The 22,841-nt window shown below is 38.9% G+C and overlaps 1 protein-coding gene across 5 annotated transcripts in view; it reads left to right on the top strand.

Annotated features, from left to right (window-relative positions):
* COL24A1 (collagen type XXIV alpha 1 chain) overlaps positions 1-22,841 on the top strand; it is a 153,525-nt gene that overhangs the window by 18,377 nt on the left and 112,307 nt on the right. For 4 of the 5 annotated variants that reach the window (XM_076340541.1, XM_076340543.1, XM_076340540.1 and 1 more), the window contains exons 4-7: positions 4,582-4,635; positions 11,683-11,736; positions 13,869-13,922; positions 20,914-20,958. In XM_076340541.1, the coding sequence (XP_076196656.1) occupies positions 4,582-4,635; positions 11,683-11,736; positions 13,869-13,922; positions 20,914-20,958 (207 nt within the window). The remainder of the gene's footprint in view (positions 1-4,581; positions 4,636-11,682; positions 11,737-13,868; positions 13,923-20,913; positions 20,959-22,841) is intronic. The other variant, XM_076340542.1, reaches the window with a different exon arrangement.

The following is a 22,841-nucleotide window of genomic DNA, read 5'->3' as shown; positions in this document are numbered from 1 at the left end:
AAGACTTCCACAGCTGTAAAGAAAGGAGGTTAATCATACACCAGTGACTGCCTGCTCTAGGGCATTTGGAAAGAGAAGCGTGCTTTTTTTTTTTTATCATTTCCAGTGAAATGCAGATGAAGCAAGAAGAAAAAATAAGTGGACATTCATGTTTGGTAGGATCCTTGTTGCTCAATAATAAAATTAATATCTGTATGAAGTAATAGGCTTTAAAAAGGTAGGCAAAGCATGCTAGGAGTAGGTAAAGAATTCTGAGTGACAGAATCAGAATTCTAGATGGTCTAAAACTGATGGGATGAAACTTAGTGCAACAGTACAGAAATTAAAAGTACAACTAGAGGATGGGGGAGTGATCGGTTAGGCAGTCAGATGAGGGTGATAGTGATGTTTTAGTGCACTAGAAAATAAATGCATCTTATCACTGTGATGCTTGATAGATTACCAGGAGTGGTGAGTATCAGAGACAGGCTATTTTTCCACTGGTTTTCTACAGGCTGAGGCTGCAGTTTGGAGAAGCGTCCTCAGTTTTGGATGATGAGCTTTAAAAAGGATGTAGACAGACTGGAGGGATTGCGGAAGGTTGCAGTAACGGTGGCGCAGTTATAGAAAATACGGTTCTGAGTACAGGTTAAAACAAAAGTGTGTTTAGTAATGAAAGTAAGGGACAAATGTTACAATTCTGCAAAGGGTGAGTTAATAAAGATACTTTTGCCTGTTCACAGAAAGTATGGCAAGACAGAGTAGGAAATTTTAGGTGGGACGTAAGGAAAACATGGCTAATCAGAGCGATACCTGCACAATAGAACAAGTGATATTAGCAATGTTAGAAGTGGAATTTCCTTCTGTGGAGAGCGTTTTTTTTAGAAGAGGTTTGGAGCCTGGTGTTTCTGTTTCCTTCCCTCCTGTGTATTTCAGGTATTTTGGTGATGATGTGCAGAAAGGTTCATGTCACTTTTGTTTTGCTGAAGGACCGCCTGCCTTAGGTGTTTGATGGATCAAGCGTTAAATTCATACGTTTCTTTTAATTTAGTCTTTTAAAAACGTGTTTGAGGTGAGCTAAGGTTGAGTGGTTGGGGTGTAGTCAAATGCCTTTTAAAGAGAAATGTCATAGTTGGTTTGCAAGAGAAACTTCAGTGAATATGATTTAGGTATTGAATGGCAACAGGATCAGCATATGCCTGTGCAGAAGTTTTAACCACTTAATGCAGAATTTACTGTTGTGTATCTGAAAACTTAGGGGCTTGCTACATGTAAATGAAATGCTTCCTGTTACCTCTGGCTTAGGGCAAGTTCAAGACACATGCATCCATAGAAGGGCTTCAGTATCCTAGAAAATGTCTGTGGAAGTTCACCATTACATTTATCCCAATGGCCATTTGAAAGGTAGAGAAAATTTCTCAAAGAGTAGCATCTGCTTTTATTATTTCAGGATTAAGCCATGATTATTTGGAACTGGAGCTTCTCCCCTCAATAGCTAAACGAAATTTTCACAATTGCTAAGCACAGTAACTTGTAGTACCTTTCTTAAGGTACATATGATCTGTTTTGAGTAAATTGATCTTATTAAATAAATGAATTTTAAATTTGTGTCAGTAATATTTACACAAAGTCACTTTTTTTTTTTGGTGGTGGTTAAAATGTCAAATGCAAAAAACCACATTAACACTTTTAATTGCTTCAGGTTTGTTTAATTACTGTTTCCAGTAGTTGGAGGAAAAGCTATTCAAGCAAATGACTAATTCCTTGGCTTGAGAGATTGGCTCACTCTCAGAAGTTGAATTCTGTGGCTTACATGGATGCCTAAGAGGCACAAATAGCTTCCTAGCTAGTATAAACACAGTCGTGCTGATTTGAAGTTGCAGTTGCTTTCACAGGTTGAAGAAGTACATAGGGTGGAATAACTTCTTACAACTAGTCGGAAAAGCGTTTCCAGGAAGACTTAATTGTGCTCTACTAAGTCTGCTGTTGGCAGAGATGTTGCTTGAGTTGCAGGGAGGAGTCTAAGATGGAGGTTAAGGAGTAACGTACTCTGGTTAAGGGAGTCCTTGTTAATACATTAATCGAACACCTGCATTGCTGGTGCTAATTGCTAATAATTGTTAACCAGAGCCTTCATCTATAATGGTTGACTTCATTTTAGAGAGCCTTGAGAAAGCATTATTCATCTCTGGCTGCATAGTTCAAAATACATTTTACTGCTTCTTTTAGGCTTTGCTGAGGGCTTGGTTGTGATTAGATTTTCTTCTTTTTGTGTTTTTTAGATGAAGAGAGATAATTACTTATGAATTAGTGTAATTGAAGTGAGGGGTGTTTTTGTTGGGGTTTTTTTTTTGTTTTTCCAAAGGAAGCAGGTACTATTTAAAAAAAAAAAATTAAAAAGTCACATAGGGAAAAATGTTCTCACTGCCCTCATTCAATAAATCAGCAGCAAAGATCAGGGATGTTAATACTCACTAAGATTTCTATTAGGAAAATGGTGGGGTTTGGCTATTAATGTATTTTTAAGGAAATGTAGAGAGCATCTGAAATAGGGATAGAGAAGAACTTTGTACCACAAATCGCAAAAAAATGCACACTAGTTGCAACTATTTTACTTAATAAGAAACACAACGTTTCCCTTTGTAGTCCCAGGATAATTTTCTAAGCGAAGTGCATCTCAACTTACAATTTGAGAGGAGAGATTAGAAAGCATACTAGTTCAGCAGTGGCAGGGTAGGAGCTCTCTCTGCCGTTTCAGGTACGTTTTCGGACTGGGACAAGAATGCCAGGTCAAGAGCTTTCCATGTGTCTGTCTGCTACATTCTTTTTGTTATTAAACACAGGGACTTTTTACTTTAGAAAAATATGAGGATGCTAGTGAGCCTTTATGCAATCAGGCTGAATAGCGAACCTCCTATGCTAAAAGTATGACATGTTACAGTTTGACCTAAAGACCAGGACTGCAACACAGACTTGTGTCGTCGTCTTAAACTACACAGAGAGGGAAGTGCAGGGTATGGGTTTCAGCATGACTTAGTGCAGTATGTATGGACATACAAATATTCCCAACTATAAATAGGCAGTTGAACTACAATTAGACTCCTAAGATTATTATGAATAATTGGAGAGGAAAATCTTTTTTTTTTTTTCTTCCTTAGAACAACAGTCTTTTTCCCAGAACTGTCTAAAGTGGTCTCTGTTTTGGCCAAACAAATTTAATTGGCTTGACAATGCCGAAAGTCCATAATCAGCACTGTCTTCTCTGCCAGTGATGTTATCTTTCCAAGGAAAAAGAAATACCACTTTCACAAAACTTTAGGTTTTTAAAAATGCAACTTTTTTCTTAATAAAATGATTCATTGGTTGCTAATAAAACCCCAAAGGGTGTTTGTCTCTTTTCCCCTTCTCTCTTTCTTTTTTCTTTTTCCTTTTTTGCAAAGCCTGCGAGTTGGCCGTTTCAACTACCATAGTTGCCCTTCTGTTTTCCGTGGTATCCCTGCCAGCTTTCAGCAGTGGTGTTTGGTGAAGGGCAGTATGACACTCAAGTGTTTTGCCTAGTGCCTCAGCTGAGAGGCTGTAGTATATACAGAACGCAGGGCTGCGAGGAAGCCTGGGTGAAAGAGCAAGTCGAATCCCTTCCTGCTATCATCGACTCACCTCCTTCATGAGGTCTGACTTTCCTGATGCCCGTTTTCCCTTGCCCGAGGAGTACTTGGTTTCTGTTAAAGCTGGGACTCGTCGTGCTGGCATTTGGATGGGAGCTGAATTCACCCTTAAGAATAGCCCATGCCTCCTTAGGACTCAAGTGTGACAGATGAAATATAAATTAGTGCAGATTTTAGTCTAGAGCTCTCATTTGTACTTGAGTACAATGAAGTAGATCCTGGGGTTTTGAATGTGAACAGCAATCATACAGAAAAGGAAAGGTTTCTATGGTCAAAACCATTAGATATACAGAGGGTTGTACACTGTCTAATATTCTTATAGTGACTAATAATCTAATTTATTTGCAAAAGATACATCAGATTATATACTAGCATTTAAAAAAATCTGCATTTTCTTTAAAGAGAATTATTTTCATTACATACAAGGGCAAACATGCTACCAATTATTCTTATCAGAAGCTTTTAATAGGAAACTGAACAATCATTTGTCCACATTTATTTTCTTCTATTTGATGTCTGTCTTTTCTGTGAGGTGGTATCTCATTTTTTCAGTTACTCCTGACTTTCTAAAATGTGTTTGGCATGCCAGCATGCTTATTAAAAAGGCTTAATTATTCTCTGTTCTTTGTTTTGAAATACACTGCACTTGCTTGTTTCTAATCCTTGAACTGATGTTTTCTTCCTTTAATATAAATACACTTAAGTAAAAGTTACTATCTAGATTGTTAGCTCCAATTCCTCTCACATAAGATACTTTCTAAACAGTAATCTGATTTGGAGCCAGATTAAAAACACACGTGCTTGTAGTTTGGGAATTAGTTTTCAAATTGAGAAGGTCAGCACGAGCAGAAAGTTAGAAGAACTGGTCTGATTCAGACTTGTGATACTGTCCTTGTATCAGGTTTTAGCCTCAATTGTTTTGATTTTCTATCACCAGGGTCCTCCGGGTCCTCCAGGTTTACCTGGTCCATCAGGAAAGAGAGGTCCTCGGGTGAGTAAAACGGCTATGTTCTTCTGTAGCTCTAGGCAGGTCACCAACAATCAAACTGGAGTTTGCATAATTTTGTTTTTCTCAACTTTATTCATATGCTTGGCGATTATGAAAGTGTAAGATTCTTAACATTTGGCAGATAGGTTAAAGTAAGACAAAGCAAACAGGCTTTTTTTCTGCTGTGAGCCTCCAGCATGGTTAATTCCGTGTATGGGTGTGTATACAGTGCATTGTTACATTTGTACCTAGCTTTTGCTGCTCACAATATTAACTTTTATTTTTTCCATGCTGCTCCCATCTGCTGCAATCTAAGGTCATGTTCATTTGTTTTTGGAATGAGGAGGAGTGAGCAATGCATGCCACAGCCACGGAGGAGCAGGCGGTGGATACAAAATTAACCACTGCAAGACGGGGGGGGGGGGGGGGAACCCCCACTCCCAAAAATCTGGTTTAGTCTCTTGCATTGTAGCAGCTTGATAAAAGGGGTGATAGATATCTGGGTAATTTGCCCAAGAAATGAGCTGCAGTAGCAAACGTTGATTTGTGTGACTGGGTGCACCCCAGCATGAGCAGGGAGATAGCAGCCTTGCCCTGTGCCAGGGGACAGAGCACATGCTTTGCCGCAGTGAGCAGAATCCCGCGCCCCAGCTGCCAAGAGCATGGGAGAAGCCTGTGCCGCTGCGAGGACTAGTTGACAGGGCAAAAGAGGGTAAATCTGTGTTTGCACAATTGTGTGTGTTTAAAAAAAAAAAAAAAAAAAAAAAAAGGTGCTTGAGGAGTCCCTGCGGTCGTGGTTGATTTTGGAGGCTTTAGGAGAAGGGCAGCTGGAGGGAACAGGTTAGCATGTGTTGTGTAGAAGATCTCAGGCCATGGTATTTGAGGATGTAAGTGGTTATGGCTGGAGTGCGCTCATCTAGGCAAATTGCAAGTGGGAGGTAAGGGAGTAGTTTATATGAAGGCTCAGCAGACATTTGGGAGGAGTTTTGACTTGACCTTTGAGGAACATTTAAACAAGCTGCTGCTCAATAGTGTGTTGAACATCCTGTGCTTTGCTGGCTTTCAAAACTTGGTCTGACTGGGTAGGAAAGTGTACTGGTCAAAGGGGCCGAAAACCAAACTGATGCTTTAGAGCAGTTGGAGACAAGGGAGTGGACAAGACACATTTAGAAGTATAAAATGAAAAGCGTTCCTTCAAATACATATCTTCCTGACTTCTTGGATCCTTTTTTCAAATTGTCCTTCTACATAAGAGCTGACAATTCTTACAACTCAGCTTTTTGTGTTGCATAGTGCCTCTGTTGAGGATACGTTTGGCATCAGAGGCACCCAAGTAGATCCTCACAAGTGGGAAGTTGTCTTTGGTTTAGAGGAGGCTGCCCATATGTTTAAAGCCATGACTGTTGGTGAGATCTCTCTTGCTCAGTTGTTGGTTGGTTGGTTGTTTTCTGCAGGTCTTTTTTTTTTTTTTTTTTTTTGCAGGTATAGAGTACTTAAGAGCACAGTGCTCTACCGTGCGAGTTTTCTGGATTAATTATTGAGTAGGACATGCTCTCCCATGTGAGGAGACAGCTTACAGTAGGGTGCCTGGAAAAGTATGGAAATGGCAGAGATGAATATTTACCAGTAGTTCTAAGTTTAAAATACATATTTATGTGGGCCAAGAAAGTCTATGAAACTGTTTGATCAAAGAAATAAATTTTTCTGAAATTTCAGTGCTCTTTAGTTCATATAACACTGATAAATTCAAGCAAGCATAGCTAGTGAAGATACGTGATATGATAGAGGAGTTTTTTGAGCCAAAAAGCACGTAAAACCTTGTTGATGCAAAGTTCATGTCCACATCTACCAGTCTGCCCTGTGACTTCTGTCTTCCTTCACATGAGCTGCCATTTGTGATCCTGAAATGTGACTCGAGGTGTTGAAAAGAAGCAGCAGAGTGCAGAGCTGCATTGCCTGGGCCTTCTTCAGGGTCTTTCAGGTGTGCATCCAAATTTGATCCTGACAGATAGTCACATGGGTTGGACACTTTGGGCATGGTATCAATGCCTGATTAATGGCTAGAGATTTCCATTAAAAACTGATTTTGATCTCTCTAATTCTGTGGTAGAGAAGTCCACATCTGACAGTTAAGGTTTTCTAAGTGTCTTGGCTTGTTCAGAGTTTCTCAATAATGAAATTTCAGCAATTTCAGAATTAGTCAGTGATGAGATGAAATTCCCCTGATGTCTCTCATTTCACTAGGATACTTTTGCACCTCTGTGTTGCAGTACTATGCCCCAAGATAACATTGCAAGCAGCAAAAGCTAGGAGCCGCTTCAGCACTGCAACTATGTTGGCACTTACTAGTTGTTTCCTTTCTCCTAAATCCCTGAGAAGCCTCCAAAGTTGCCAGTGTGCAAATTAATCTCTCACAGCACGTGGGATTAGCATTTCTGTGTAGTTAGGTCAACATTGTCATTAGTGAGAGGGAGCACTTAACAGATACAGCTTTCAGTGTTACTGCAAGGTATAAAGGGTAAATTCAGTCTCATGTGAGGGAAAGACAAACACTGGAGTTTATCTGTTGTAAGACCACTGAATATATGAGAAAGCTGAAAAGGATTCTTATTATTTTTGGTATTTGGATTAATTTTTTGGGTGCAATTTTTGGCCTTAGTGAATTCAACAAAAGCTTTGTTGCTGACATACCAGGGATAGGTTTTCACCAGTTTGGTCCTTCAGTGTTTGGAAGATGAATAGCTGCTGACAGCCGTTGCAACAAATATTTTCCCTAATGCGCAGTTTGTCAAGGAGTGAGGATTGCTGAGTGTATTGCAGGAACAGACGCTTATCCTGGAAGGCGTAGATAGTCCTGATAGCCTATTCTGTTCCTGGAATGGTTTAAGTCCAACTCTTTTAGTAACAAGCCCATTTTCTACAGCGGCTGTGGGAGAATCAGGTTGGTGAGGGTTTTCATCTTTAGAGACGGTGGAATACGTTGCTTTGAGTCATCTTTTAAGTCAGTGAGAACTGATCCACTTCCTTCTCTTTGCAGTGTATAGCTGGGTACCTCAGAATGTGTTTTTTCTGATTTTTATCCCATGCCTTCAAGTTTTGTAGCTGGAGAGCAACAGTGCAGTGACTGTGTGCCAAATACCTGTTAAGAATTACTTGGGAAAACAATAGAAACGGAGATTTTTAAAAGAAAGGGAAGTACTCAACTTCACTTTCCATTTTTTAGGAAGATGTACATGTTTTATTTCTTGAGAATCCTTTGAAAATCCCAACCAGTGCTTCTAAAAGCACCAGTGATGCAGTAAAATGATTCTCTGCGAACTGTTCACACTTGTTCAGTGGAGTACTGAATAATCCCATTCTTTTTTGTGTTTTTGTTTGTTTGTTTTTATAGGGTATTCCAGGACCACATGGTAATCCAGGTTTGCCAGGATTGCCAGGTCCAAAGGTGAGTTAATTTACTCATGTTGCCATGTAAATACATGAACTTCTTAATGACTTTTTGGACACCCCAGAACTGTTTCCTGTAATAGAAGCAATTGGCCTTCTTTGGTTTACAGATGGAGACTGTTACTATAAACATATTTTAATTAAATGTAATCAATCACATTGAACTTCAAATCAAAACAAAACAGCATTTTATTCAGGGGAAAAAAACCAAAAACTTGTGTGTGCAGAATGATAACCTGGAAACTGTTATCCATGCAAGTAGTCTATACGTCCCAAAACAGTTCCTGTAAATCAGCTCGGCCTCTTTGATAAACTGGAATTTAAGTGAGAACAAACATTTAATTGCTGTAACCTTTTTCCTTGTTGTTGTTTTTTTTTTTTTTTTAAAGACATTCTCTATAAATTCCTCTTTTTTTTTTTTTTTTTTTTGGTCAGTGCCCAACCTTTGATATTTAAATATTCTAATATTTCAGATATTATCACTTGATTAATATGCTAGAATAATTTTCTGAAGATTTATGGATGTGATATTTAAAACCAAAGAAAAAATACTAAACTGGAAGCTCAAATAAAACCCTTCAACCTTGTGTAACATAGGCCCTTTAAATAGATTTGACAGATTTGTGCAGTTGCAGAATGCCTTCAACTCATATTTAGTTTGAGTAATTTGATAGATATGTTAGGAAAAAACCAGCAGCAACCATGACTTGTTTTAGTGCAATTCCTAATGGCAGGAATCTGACCTGTCACGACAGGTGTTAAAAACTGCTTGAGGACATAAAAAGTAATTTAATAAAGCTTTCAGTGTCAAACACTGTAAAACCAAATGACTCTCTCTTGTGTGTGTGCTTTTTTAATTATCTAGTTCTATAGGAACAGTTAAACTTAGAGATTCATAATTATTTTTTACAATATTTATGCTGGCTGTATAATATAATACATCTCTAGGAAAAATAATTGTAACCAGTTACTCCTAGGATTTGTTTTATAATGTATCTTCCCCCTCCCCTGGATCATAATCCTGATCAGTTCTGTAGCTGTCTCCATGATTTTAAGAATAGAAGGAACTATATATACATATATAAAATATATATGCATATATTACTAGGTGCTTAGCTATCTCTTTCATTTCTGTTAGACTATAAGTTATCATTTCAATACAAGTGTCTTCTGAAACACTTTTCTTTAAATAAAAATTAGCCAGGTGCTCACCACGTTTTGACTATGAAGATCCAGTTGACCCACACTGACTATGTAAGCTGAAACGAAACACACTTTTGTTTGATCTTAAAACATCGCGGACGAGTTGCAACAATTTTCTGGCAGTAACTTAATGCAGAATTTTATTCTGCCTTTGAGATGCATGCATTTTTCCCTCCTGTGCTGAAGCATCCTTTATGTACTTGCTTTTGAAGCATGGAACAACTTAGCTAATACCCTTACAGTATGGTATCCAGCCCTGGATGTGTGCTAGCGGTTCCAATCGATAGCTGACGTCCTCAGCATTTAATTCCTGATAAAGCGTTGACAGGTGTTTGTAAGTCATTTAAAAGTATTCATGAGGTTTGGCTGTATTCCTGCCTCTCTGAAAAGTGGGTTAGTTAAGAAAATCTAGTTTGTGGATTCTGGCACTGTTCTAACTACACTATAATGTTACCTAGATTAAATAATGAAGTGCTTTATTTTCTTTATTTTATCCTCACATCTTGACCTGTGGTGATGTGTTGTTAATCCACAGCTGAAGGCCATGCATAACAATGGCTGTTTGTTTTTTCGATTAAAAATAATGAGGAATTAATTATGCTTATAAGGGAAGGGAAAGGCTATGGGTAAGTTATCAGAGGCCTGTGTTTTAACTAGCCAAGAGCTGATCACAATTTTATTACAACTCTTATTTTGATATGCCTGCGTTGGAAAATGGAAGCGGAAAACAGATTGGAGTTATTCAAGGAATATAACTATTTACCTTCCGAAAGGTAAATCAGCTGGAAAATACTCTGATAACTCCTGCCATGCTGAAGAATGGTGTTCTCTCTGACCTGACACATCAATTTAACACAGCAGATTCATTTTGCCATATTTCCAGGCTTTATTTGGTATTCAACAGGCTTAGTTTCTCAAGTGGCCACACAAGGTACGAATCTTAACTGCAGAGGGAAGGCTAACCCCTGATCTGCAGTACCATGCGCAAGAGGAGGATCAGGCCCCGTAGCATTTCAACTAAGAGCGACGACTGTTACAGGTCTGAAACGGCTGACCGTCAGGAAGCCTCGCGCTGCTTGTCTTGTATGTCCCTGTTGGCATCCAGTGTTGCCCTGAGAGTAGGATTGTGCTGGCAATGTCTAAACAGCTGTTTTTCCCAACTTTACCTCTCTTTCAATGAAGGGCATATTATAATCTTTAATCTAGCGCTGCTGTGAGATAACTTCAATAGTAACATTTGCTTCCTTGGCTACATAAAACGTATTTTTGAGTGAGAAGAGTAGATCTTGATGCTTGTGAGTAACACCCGGTGTTACTTTATGGCTTTGAAGTCAAGACCACTGTTGTAGCCTGTGCCATTTATATAAACAGGTCAATGAAATGTTACGGTGCCTTTTGCATGCAGCTTTTAGCGTGAATTAGACCAAGACGTTCGCTATTTCCTCCTCAGTTACCTTATTTTCAGTTATTAGCACATGAATGTGGTTTCAGCCTATGGCTCTGGGAACTCCCCAGATGACTGCTCGGTCAGCGTGAAGCAGTTCACCCAGGGCTGTCTCAGGAGGTACCATTAGCTGGTGACTCCTGTTTTAAGGGCAGTGGATTTGACTACGAGGGGTGCAGGTTTGCTGTGGCGGCAGAGCTGCCTTGTAGCCAACAGCTCTGCAGGGCTGGCTGCCAGGCCCTGCTGGTCCTGACCGGCTCCCGGCCCAGGCAGGCCCTAGGCCTCTGTGGCGCGTCGGCCTGCAGTGCCTGGCGCTTTGTGTGGCGGCGGGCCCTGGCAGCGGGGATTTGAAATAGGGGAGATCAGTGTGGCAGCGTCTTTCCCTTCTCTGCGGCCGAGTCCTGGGTGCAGACAGTAACTTCTGGCCAGGAATGATGAGCCGTCTCATCTGCTAGGAAGTAACTCGTCATTGAACAGAGGCCTTCGCTGCGTGTTTACAGCTCCGTCCTTCCCAGCCGCGATGTCTGCGCTGCGTGGGGCAGGTACTGAGCGTGAGGAAGCCTGGACAAGATTATAATCAATGCAGTAATATATCCTGCATAGTGTTTGGGGAATGGGTGGTGTCCTGAAGTGGTGGAGACATGGGGAGAGCGTTTCAGCTGGGGTGTCTGCTGTAATCCTGCTCGGATTTACCAATGAAATCTTCTTATCAAATGTTTTTGTGACATTATGAAATTTGGAAAATGTAAATCTCATTTTGATGTGAACTCACACTATTATGTTTTGTTGTAGTTCTTTACTGAAAAGGTTAAGAGAAAAAAAAATCTGTAATAACAAGTGAATTTTGTATGAACGTTCCTCCTCCTCTTGCTATAACAATGAAAATATGTTTCCACATATATTATTAAAAACTCTCTTCCCTGATGATATTAATGAGCTTAATTTCTCTGCAACAGGGCCCCAAAGGAGACCCAGGATTCTCTCCAGGACAGGCAAAATGTGGAGAAAAGGTAATATTTTTCTTAATTATAGAAAAATGTTTTGTCTGTCCCATTCTTTTGTCGAAGTCTTGTTTAACATCCAGACAAGTTATAACAGCACAATGCTTTGTATTTACTGCGACGCTGGTATATTTTGACGCTTAATTGTGTGAGACTGACCAGTGCAGACACAGGTGATGTAATGAACCAGACAAATAAAAAATTATATTGAAAGCTGAAACATAAATGATATATTTGATTTCATTTATAAAACTAAAATAAAATAAAAGGGAAATACTTTTAGAACAATGAAATCTAATTCTGTTCACACTGATATAACAAAGTACAGATTCCAGCTTTCTTTAGTACCTTGCATTAGTACAGAAAGTTGTGTAAGACAGACAAAGTTTGGTGATGACAAGTGTACACATTATTGCATGTTGTGTTGTATTTAACCACTTTTTTAACAGACTCTTGATGCTAAGATTTGTCCTCTCACTTCAGAGGTTTTTCTTACTAGTTCCTCCTAAGCTGCTTTAGCCAAACTAGCGGTTGCTCTCTCTGCCCAAAATATTTGAGTATAAATATTTAAAACGGTTCTTTGTAGAAACTGTGGGCTTGAAAGCTTGTGATTATTTCATTTTTAGATTGCAAATCTACTGACTATGTATGAAACTTTAAAATCAATGTGATAATGCTAAAAATGTAATTGCGTGTTTGCATTCTAATGTGTTAGCCTACGCTACATCTTTTAGAATATCATGTATTTATGCTAAGTTTTATTAAGAGCATTTGCTAGTAGTTCAGTTGTGGAACATTTGTGCTAAGTAGAAAACACTGTAGGAGTCCAGGACCACTCTCCATAAAGAAGCAAGCATTAGCAAATAACTATTGTTTACTAGCTGCTGATGTGTACATAAAATAACATTTCTTTTTTAATGCATACATTCTGTCAAACCCTAAAATTCACAAATATGTATTTTCAGTGTTAAAGGGCTGCTGAGCAAAATTCAGAAATGTGTCGATGCACTGATAAGAAATTGAAGCACAGCTTTTGTAGAGATAGCAACATTATTTTAAGCTAACAAGCTTTTGCTTTTGGCAATCTAATCATACCGTTGTGAGCTATATGTGTCTACCTGAGGTAAACTCAAGGTATATTCTTTGGCATGAGCCCAAGCTGCCACACAACAGTCTAAAGCCCACCCATGTATATGTATGACCTACATCTAAATACATGTAATCCAAAAATATGGGATCGATATGCATTTTTATAGTTCTCATTATTTTGGGTTCTTAATTTTTCACCCAAGTCAGATTTGCTCACCCTAACTAATGGACTCGAATTTACCTTGATGCGAACTCACTTCCACTATCTGCTCGTTGACTCATTGAATTTGAATTTGGGCACTAACCCTGAAAGAGTAAGTCTCTTCACTGTCAGTCCTGAGCAAGGAAAAAAGAACTGGAACAACTTTCCCTCCTCCCCCAACTGCAACAACCATAAGAAAATGCATCTTTTTCCAGCTCCCTAGCAGTTGAGATGCTCTAATTCTCATTCACGTATACCATCATGTGGTTGCAAGGGTTGAAGAATTTGAATGAGTATAGCCATATGCCACCATAACACTCTTGTCTAGAAGCATCTTTCATGTTGTCTTTTACACGCGTTAGATTTACGCCGTGTTTTATGCAGCTCATACCATAACAGTGTCCTGATTCCTGGTTGATGATTGTTGGCATAACAGTAACACAAACAATAAACAGTAGTAGTTAAATATATATATCAATTGGAGGTGAAACCACTCACTTCTGAGGGAAGGGTTACCTGAAGAATTGTATAGCTGCTTCACTCCCATTTATGTTGGCTAAAAGTAAATGTTGTGAGGTTGTGAACTAAGTCTGTTCCAGCCATGATTTGGTCACGTTGTATGATGCAGGAGCATGTACACTGCACCAGGTGGTTGCAATTGAGGAACTGTTGCCTTTTCAATTTTCTTCCTCTAAAAAAAAAAAACCAAACTATGCCTGATAAAACAACATTAGCTGCTTCCTCATACCAAATGTCCAAGAATGCAGAGAAGATATGAAGTCCTACATGTTTATAGCCCTGTGTCATGTTTCAGTGAAACATAGTGATTCTGGATGTTTTTGTTGTACAGGGTGATCCAGGCCCCATAGGCTTTCCAGGCCCACCTGGGATCAAAGGCCAGAAGGTAAGATTCTGTTGCCATTCTCATGTAACCCTCCCTGGCTCAAATCCATGGCTATCAGGTGGATGTCTGGTGGTCAAGAGGCAATAGAAGGGCTTTGGGCCCGCTGTTGGTACTGTGACTGTCTACTGTGTCAGGCTCCAGGGCCAACAGTGCAAAACCTTCCCTTGCAGCTAAATCACGTGAGATCATGGCAACAGAAGGTAAATCACAGCTGCTTAGGTTGGTCTCCTTCAAAAGGCATGGCGTGCCCCTGCTCAAACCGAATAGATGCTAGGGAAGATAGGCTTGCCTGCGAGAGACAGCCATTTTTAAATCAACTGTATTCAATTTTCAGTAATAGTTTTTTAATTTCTTTTTCTATATTGTGTATTTTGTAGTACAGAAAAAGCTCCATGGGATCATGTGCTCAGTGTTTCTGCACTGAATTATTTGCTTTTTTCCAAACGTGTGCCGGAATTGCTGAAATAGAACTCAGGTGGAATAAGTTCCAATTTTGGATGCTACACAACGTGATATTTTTTGATATTAGAAATGTCAGGTGCCACACACTGCATTTAAGAAATATATATAAATGATGGCAGTCCTATGTATACAGGAAAGCATAAGGCAGACAGGTAGTTTTGGGAAGGGAAAATGAAGGAAATGAGACAACCTTAAGAAAATGAGCACAGAAGACTGAGGGAGTGAAACGTAGTTTATGTGGAAGGGGAGGTCACCTGACATGAGTCCAGTAGGCTGCTCTGATTAGTCAGATGATGACAAACTGCTGAGGTGGCAAAAATCAGCAAGAAGTCTGGGGGGAAGGTACTATTAAATGCTGTCTTTGCAGAAGATAGTTTGGTGTTGCAAGTGTAATAGAAAAACATGGAGAACAGATATCACAGCAGAATTTTGTAGTAGTATGTAACGCTGAAGGTAGCTGTAAAACGTCCATCAAAAGGATGGAATGAATTGTTATAAAGGTAGGCCTTGGTATTTTTTGGCCTTAATTTTTGACATATAGAGAAGAAATATTAATTAAACGCTTGTCTGCTATTGAAACTAAAGAAAAATGGTATTGCAACAAAATTTATATTCAGTGTTATGTTTTAAGACGGCTCCATTCAACATTGTCTTGATCTTAAAGTGTATGACAATTACTTTTTTTTTTTTAAAGTCTAGTCATTCATTTCTAGAATCGACCAAAACACAGTAAAAATGTGACCAGAAAAGGAAGCTATCACTGAATTAGCACCAGGAGGAGTGTGGAAATTTATTTTGCCAAACATGTGGCCCACAGTTCTATGAACTGAGAAAATGTACAGCTGTGACAAGAATTTGCATCACCTCCATCGAGAGTTAACCTACAAGCTTGGACACTGATAGCTTTTGTCACCGCTGATCTTGGGCCACCTTGAGATTCCCCAAGTATTGTGCTTTCTTATTTCATCAGGTTTATAGTTTAGCTCCAAAAACAAAGTAGTTTTTGTTTTAAAGCTTTTTAGATGGGAAGCAGCTGTCACTTGTTCTGGATTATGAGACTGACATTTGGGGGCAAGGAAATTAAAATCTTATGGCCATCACGCTCTCTTCCTGCCACAAGAATTCACTCCTTATCTGACGGTTAGAGACTCTGTGGAGAATTGTGCTCACTTGATCACTGGAAATTTTACTCTCTGTTTCCATGTTGTACACATCAGACACTAACTAGAACCATGTTTAAGATAACTTCTGCCTGACCCAGACCGTAAGAATACCAGCTTTTGAACAGCACTACACCTGTAAACAGTTAAAAGTATTTCATGCTTAGTTTTTTTAATGACAAGTCCACAATTTATTGTGTTCTAAATAATTGATCTTTTAGTTATTGCTTTTCAATATACGTAAATAGGTAAACACACTGTTAGCTCATTGTGATCTCAGAAATTATTTTCAAAGGAATGTGAGCACAAGTAGCTGTGAAGTAAACCAGCTACAAGAAAAAACTGCAGAAAAATCAAGTACTTCCATTTTTGTTTTGTACCCCAGTACTATTGGGGAATTGCGATAATACTGAATAAATAACATATTTCTGATATTCTTTCTCATCCAGGTAAAAAGGAAGATAAAAAAAATCCTACATATGAGTTAATGATGTCCCAAATTCTATTTGATTTTGACAGTTGGCTTGTGTTAACTGAGTAGTTTCTAAACAGTGAGATATTTGATACCGAATAAAAACTCTAATGTTCTTCCAGGTATTTTTAATAGTGTAATACAAATCTATGTTCGTTTCATGGCAATTACTTTTTGTCATATTGACTTTTGTCAGTGTCTTCCTGAAAGACCTGGAAATTGGAGGGTTTTTCTTTATGGAATTCATCATCCATTTCCCATTAACTGTAGTGGTGGCTTTGGAGAGCTGAAATGGAGGGTGCGCTGCAGCGCTTGCTGCCCTCCGCTGGGTGTGATCGCCCCGCTCCAGGGTGGCTGTGGCTGTGGAGGAAACTGCATTTAACAAGTTTTCTAATCAGAATTTGCCTGGTTCTGAACTTCCTGTGCAACGTTATTTGGTACTTATACAAAAACATGTGTTGTGGAAGTTTGAGGCAAGTGTGCATATTGTTTTCACTTTTTTTGACAAGAATGACTTTGAGAAGCCATATTCCATGTGCTTTTGGTTCTGTTTTTCTGAATATCTGAGATCATGTTAGCATCCTGAGTTTCTTGGAAAGATTCATTTTACCCAAACAAACAAACAAAAAAAAAGATTTTTGAAGCCCTCAATACAATAGAAAAGCACTAGTAAACTACTGTTTTGGATTAGAACTATAAAATGATGTGTTTCTTTTTAGAAAGCTGAGAATCTACAGGTTTTTTAATGAGATAGTAAAACAAACGTATGTTAATAATCAGGACTCTGGGAACAGTTTATTGTGATTGACTTCATTTTTCATTACACGCCATGTGTCCGAGTATGCGTCCTTGTGGTTGCATATAAAATATGACATATTTCTCATGCTTGTAACACACACTTTAAAAAGCCAAGTTTTACTCGGGGTAGGACTCCAAATTTGTTCCAGCATAAGAACAGAAACTTGCATGTTTCTGAAGTGTTTAGAGGCCTGTGTCTTTCAGGCATCTTTTGAAGCAGAGGAGCAATGGTGGGAGATGAGGGTTAGTTTGAGGAGAGTGATGTTTCCAGAGCAGTTGCACGGTTCTCATATCTGGAGCTGTCTTGACAGGGCCATCTTTAAATCAGCATTCAAAACTTTCCTTATATCAGTCCAGAGACCTGACAGAGAAGAAGCCCCCTCCTTCCCTCTCTCCCCAAAAAGGGCCTACTTCACTGTACAGACAGGCGAGTACTTGCCTCTGCTAGCCAGAGTACTGGGGGGCAGACTGTCAGCCAAAGGACAGTACTCCTGGGCATTAACTTGCCTAGGATCTTGGCAATACATTAGAATGCCTGCAGTGCTTACGTGGTTGCAGGTACTTTACATTGACATTGGAAAAGATTTTTAAAAAGATTGGCTACAATTTTTGGGCTAGCTTTATTCCCTATCTAATATGTGTGTAACAGTAAATCATGGAAATCTGGATCTATAAAATCCTGATAAAATTCACATACTAAAGTAAGTATAATATGGTAAGACATGTTGAAAGAAAAAACTTGGTTGCAACCTGAGAAGGGCTCCGTATTTCCTTTTGTCTTTACTTTTGTATCCTATAAAGGGTAAGGCAGACAGATAAATTTCAAAGCAGTACCTGTGGTGATGTCAACATTATGCTACCAAGTGTTTCCCACTGCTTCTCCTTGAGTAGGAGGAAACTTCACATCTGTGAGAGAAATTCCTCTACTGAATTAGATGGAGAAGAGCTCCATCTTCTATATGTACACTTTTTTTTTTTCTGAAGGGATATTTCCATTCATTAGGATATTCTGGCTAAGAGATGCTAGGTGAAATCTTAGTTGTGTTAATAAACATCAGCAAACAAGATAGAATGGAGCTATGAAGGAAAAAAACCCAAAACCCAACCATTTGCTGCTGAAGAAGTTTTTCAAAACTGGATGCCGTGTGTTGACAACGTGGAGCTGATAAGCAGGCATTGCAAAGGCTCCTGTGACAGCGCATGGAAATCTGTTTATATGCTAGACTTACCCCATGCCCAGAAAAAATTTCTTTTGGCACTTTTCAAAGACTAATACCTCTCTGTAACTGATGGTTGTAGCATTAGGTATAACACTTCACCTACTGATTTGCAGAGGTTACAGAAACTTCTTGGCTCTCTAGCAAAGTTGCCGGTGTTGTGCCAGATGTATTTTAATAACAAATGCATAGAATATCTAATAAAACACAATGGGCACCAGTAAGATGGAGAGACTTGGCTTGAACAGTCCTTGCTGTTAAGGTTTAACATCTATATTTTGCTCTATACAGATTTCACTCAGTCTGGGTCCCACTGTGCTAGGCATATGGTAGAAGTTAGACACTTAAGCTTGCTATGAAGTCTTTTCTGAGTCGTATTAGTTGGCGGTAAAGATTTTTCTCTCACACAGACCAAAGTGTTCTTGCAACTCGCTGTGTTTTTGTAATGTGCTTGAAGTCTGTATTGCTGTAATTTGAAGATTCAAACCTTTCTCTTCCACATTAGCCTTCTAAGTCAGAGCATTAATCTTCATTAGAAATTGGGAAGTATTTTATTTTGCAAACCAGTGCTTGTGAACTTGTATTCTTCTTGTTTACTTTCATCTTAGCTCAGAGCAAACTGGGTCTTATTTATATGGGTATGCTCAAGAATACAAACCCAAACTAATAAAAACCTAAGAATTTTAAGAGGATTAGCTAAGTCACAGGAAAGGAAACCCCTATGTGAAAACTCTCTCTTTGGAATGATATTCATTTTAGCGTCATTCAGCTTCATTCCCAACCAGCATTGAGTGAGTTAGAATGAATTAAGGCCGTGTTAACTCTGAATAAGAATATGGGCATACTACTCTAAAATATGAGTTCAGAGCAGTTTTCCTCTGGCAGAAGTAAGATGCTGTTGTGTAGAAACATGCACACCAGTAATTAGTCCTTCTTCATCTCACAGTTCCTTGTGCGCCACCTTTTGAGACTGTCCATGCAGGTGTTAATCAGCTAAACTGACCACTTTAAATTGTGATAAACTTCTATTTGAATGTTTCTGTGTATAGCAGCATTTGCTTTCCTTTTCTCCTTGTACAGAAATAATAAACTACTGAGAGATTTCTTCTATCAGCACCTACTTTAGTTGATCATTTAAGCATAGAGAGAGGATAAAATTCTGAAATGGATAAAACTCATGAAACACAGAGTGGGCTGGGACTGTAAAAACTATATGGCTTTCTGAGGCACATTTTGAAAGCTAAAGTTGAGTTACTGGCTTATGCTGGCATCTTTAGTTCTGCTTTAGCAATTCAATAAAAAAATCTGGGTTTAGGCATGCATTAATATAGTAAATTGGGATATTTCATGTTAACTGGTTTATCCAAGATCAACTCCTGGCTTACCCATGTTACAGATTCCACCACCCCCCCCCCGCAATGGAGACCTGCTTCCTTAGATACAGGGTAACATATGTAAATTATTTAGACTTAAGCTACAGGAGAGGATTGAAGCCAGAATACAATATAATTTTGCAAACTGGCAATGCCCTGTGTGTGATTAGCAAAATGAAAGGACACACCTGCTGTGTTGGGTTTTGAGAAAATGAGGCCGTTGGGTTTCTTAATGAGTACATCTCTTTTGGATCAAGATTCCTCAAGCAAGCCTATAATAGCAAAATTGCAAATTTTGAAGCCTGACAGATGTTATTCTCTTTTATTATCTAAAATTATCACCAAGCAAAATCATTCCATCTTTTAATTTTATATATGATAATAAAATTAATTTAATGCAGAAATACTCTTGTAGTCACGCAGAAGCTTATCCAAAACTTTGGGGTACCTGATCTGCTGAAATCAGTTGCAGAATTCCTTCTTATTATAGGGGGTCTCAAGTCTCTACTGACTAATAAGTATCATCATGCCACAAGGCAGCCAGATGTCTTACATCAGCCAAGACACTCCTGCTACTCAGTCAATGTCTTTGAGGCCAATTTTATGATAGATTTCTATCCAGAATAAGGATTGTTTTCATCTTTCTCTTTCAAGCTGCAGCTTTTGGAACTTGTGTGTTCCCAGTACCTCTTGCAAGGGATGTGGAGACCATACACTTGGCTTCTGCATCAATCATGCAACTGTTACAGCCTCCCTTTTAGGCCAGCTTATTTGGGTATGGTTAGTACAGTGTAAAGACATCCAAGAAGAAGGTTCCCTTTTCAAGGGTACTGATGCAGATGGCAGGTTCCAGATCTATTTTTAATTCTTTTTTTTCTTTAAGAGCTAAAATATGCATGAAATGGTCAATGCGCAGGGAGTAAAGTTTGACAGCTTCATGATTCCAGCACCACAGGGAAGATTTCTGGGATGAAGAACAGGCTATTCTCCCTACCGATATAAATTCCATAATATAAGGGCTGAAATTTGTTCTATGTTAATTTTAAAAAGAGATATCATGTGTCCTGGAAGGTCTGTCTTTCTTGAGAGTGTCCTAGAATAGTATGGGATGACCCTCTACTTATATCCCTCCTCTGAACTGCCTTGTTCAGAAGGGGCATAGTGACAAGGATTTGGAGTGGGGAAATGCACTGTACCGAATCCATTTCTGCAGTTTCAGCAATAACTGGGGACAGCATCCCATGTACTCATTTGTTTAAAAGAGTACAAGTCTGGAACGGTCTTTAAGCATGCTGATATCTTGAAATTGTCTAAACTGCCATGAAGATTTCTTACTCCTTTTTCTCTAACTCACCTTTAATATGGGCTGCTAAATGTAAACCACACTAATGCTGCAGACAAACAAGTTTGGCTATTTTTTTGCTTGATAAAGGGAGATTGGAGTAGGCAGAAAAGGTCCATTTTGTGTGTTTAACTGTATTTATCACATATCTGTTTCTCTACCTGCAGGGTCTTAAGGGTTATCTGGGACTGCGAGGGCCACGGGGTGAGCAGGTAAGTGATGAAAGCACAGTACACTATACTCTACAGATGAACAATTGAGGACAGAAGAATGCATAATCCAATATAAGTGTTCAATATAAGCAATCCGTGTAGATTACTGACTGCTTAAGGAAATACTTGTTTGTTCTTGACCAAGAATTCAGATTATTTAGAGATCAGTGTGTTAAAAAATGGTCTAAATGAAATGGAAAAGACCAGCTTGTTTTTCTTCAACTACCACACTGGCTTGGTGGAGGTTGGTGTAAAATTCTTGTTAGAGGCAGAGTTTGGATTCTCTCAAAACCTCTACTGATTTAGTGCATTTTAAATCTTCTAGCATGTAGAAAATGAAATGGTTGTTTAGTGCTTTTTCTCACTTGCATGTCAGTTCAAGAAGCAATCTGAATGTAAATTTCAAAGGCATCCAATTGCTGATGCGTCTTGTTAGCATTAACGAGGCTCCTCATGGCAGAGTAGATGGAAGCATGAGTCTCCTTTTGGATGACCCTGAAAGGGAAACGGTGATAACAGATGATAGACACCCGAAGGGAGATGAAAACTCATGAACATCACCCATGACTTTAATGAGTTTTATACACAAATCTTAGCTGAATGAGTTGTGATTTTTAGTATAGGCCCACAGGCGTTTTTCTGTGATGACTGTAATTTAGCAGTGAGATAAAGAGATATCCAGTGGAAAAAAAAAAGTCATTCTTAACATCAGGAGAAGAGTGCCTCAATCTTTGAAGCAGTTGCAGGTGAAAAGTAATCAGTTAGTTACCATGGAGGGGAAAAAGTGAAGCTTGCATTGAAAAGTAATTCTGCTCATTAGTCATGCAATCAAGCATGTAAGTTCCTTTGAAGGCAATTCACGTTCAAGAATGTGAAAACTGGTGATGTGCAACTGTTTGATATCTCAGTGTTCTCGTACTGCTGCTGTAAATATTTTCCTTCATTATTATCACTTAGAAAATACTCTGATGTAACTTTTAAGAGAGCACTTTGGATGAAAGTTTTATTTTGCACGTAGTTCTTACTGCTGATATTGTCAGGCCTGGCTGGTGAAGGTGATGAGTTAGACCAGTTACTTGTCATCTTTAGCACCTACCTGTGTCTGTAGTTTTTAGAAGCTTGTACGGCAAGGACAGACATTCCTCTGAATTTGTGAGTTGTGGAACCTCTTGCACAACTGGTAACAAAGGAGAAGTTTTAAAAGATAAGTTGTAAATGCAATGATTCCACTGCTTTTTTAGTTTTTTCATATACACATATTCTGAGGTACAGCTGAGCCAAAATAGGAGACCATGGATCCTAGTTCCATGATAAAACATCTGTCAGAAGATGAATCGCTGCCTGTTGAAAGCAGGTGATAGAATCATCTTAATGGCAGCTCATTTAAACAAAAAATACTGCAACCCCTTTTTGCATCTGCACTTCTGAGTTCTGCTTCCTAAGACTGCTGTTTCACCATAAATCAGCTGTGAACAGCTCAGAGGAAGTCCTGATCCTTTGCTATGGTAACACTGACATATGACAGTGGGTGGAAGGGTCAGGCTGGGAGAGTGTCCAGTTTATGGACTTGGCTTGTTTAAAATACAATTAATTGAACAGAGGTAGGTGGAGCTTCCTATGTCCTGGTGATGGGGCCATGGCATTTGGCACTGTTTCAGAAAAGCACATTTTTCTGAAAATAGTCAGATGCGCAGATGTTAAGTAATAAAACAACAACAAAAATTACTTTTGGATTTGATTAGGAGGAAGAAGATAGAGAGGAGTTCTATACATTCATGATTAGTCCGGTGCTATATTGACCTGATTCTGGAAGAAACAAAGAAATTTGGCTTTGTAAGGACACAAGGATTCTTCTTTAATGAAACATTTAACACATTTGTTCA

This window comes from Aptenodytes patagonicus, chromosome 5 (assembly GCF_965638725.1).
Source record: "Aptenodytes patagonicus chromosome 5, bAptPat1.pri.cur, whole genome shotgun sequence".
NCBI lineage: Eukaryota > Metazoa > Chordata > Aves > Sphenisciformes > Spheniscidae > Aptenodytes > Aptenodytes patagonicus.
The sequence above is the reverse complement of the archived record's forward strand: the minus strand, read 5'-3'. Positions and strand labels throughout refer to the sequence as shown.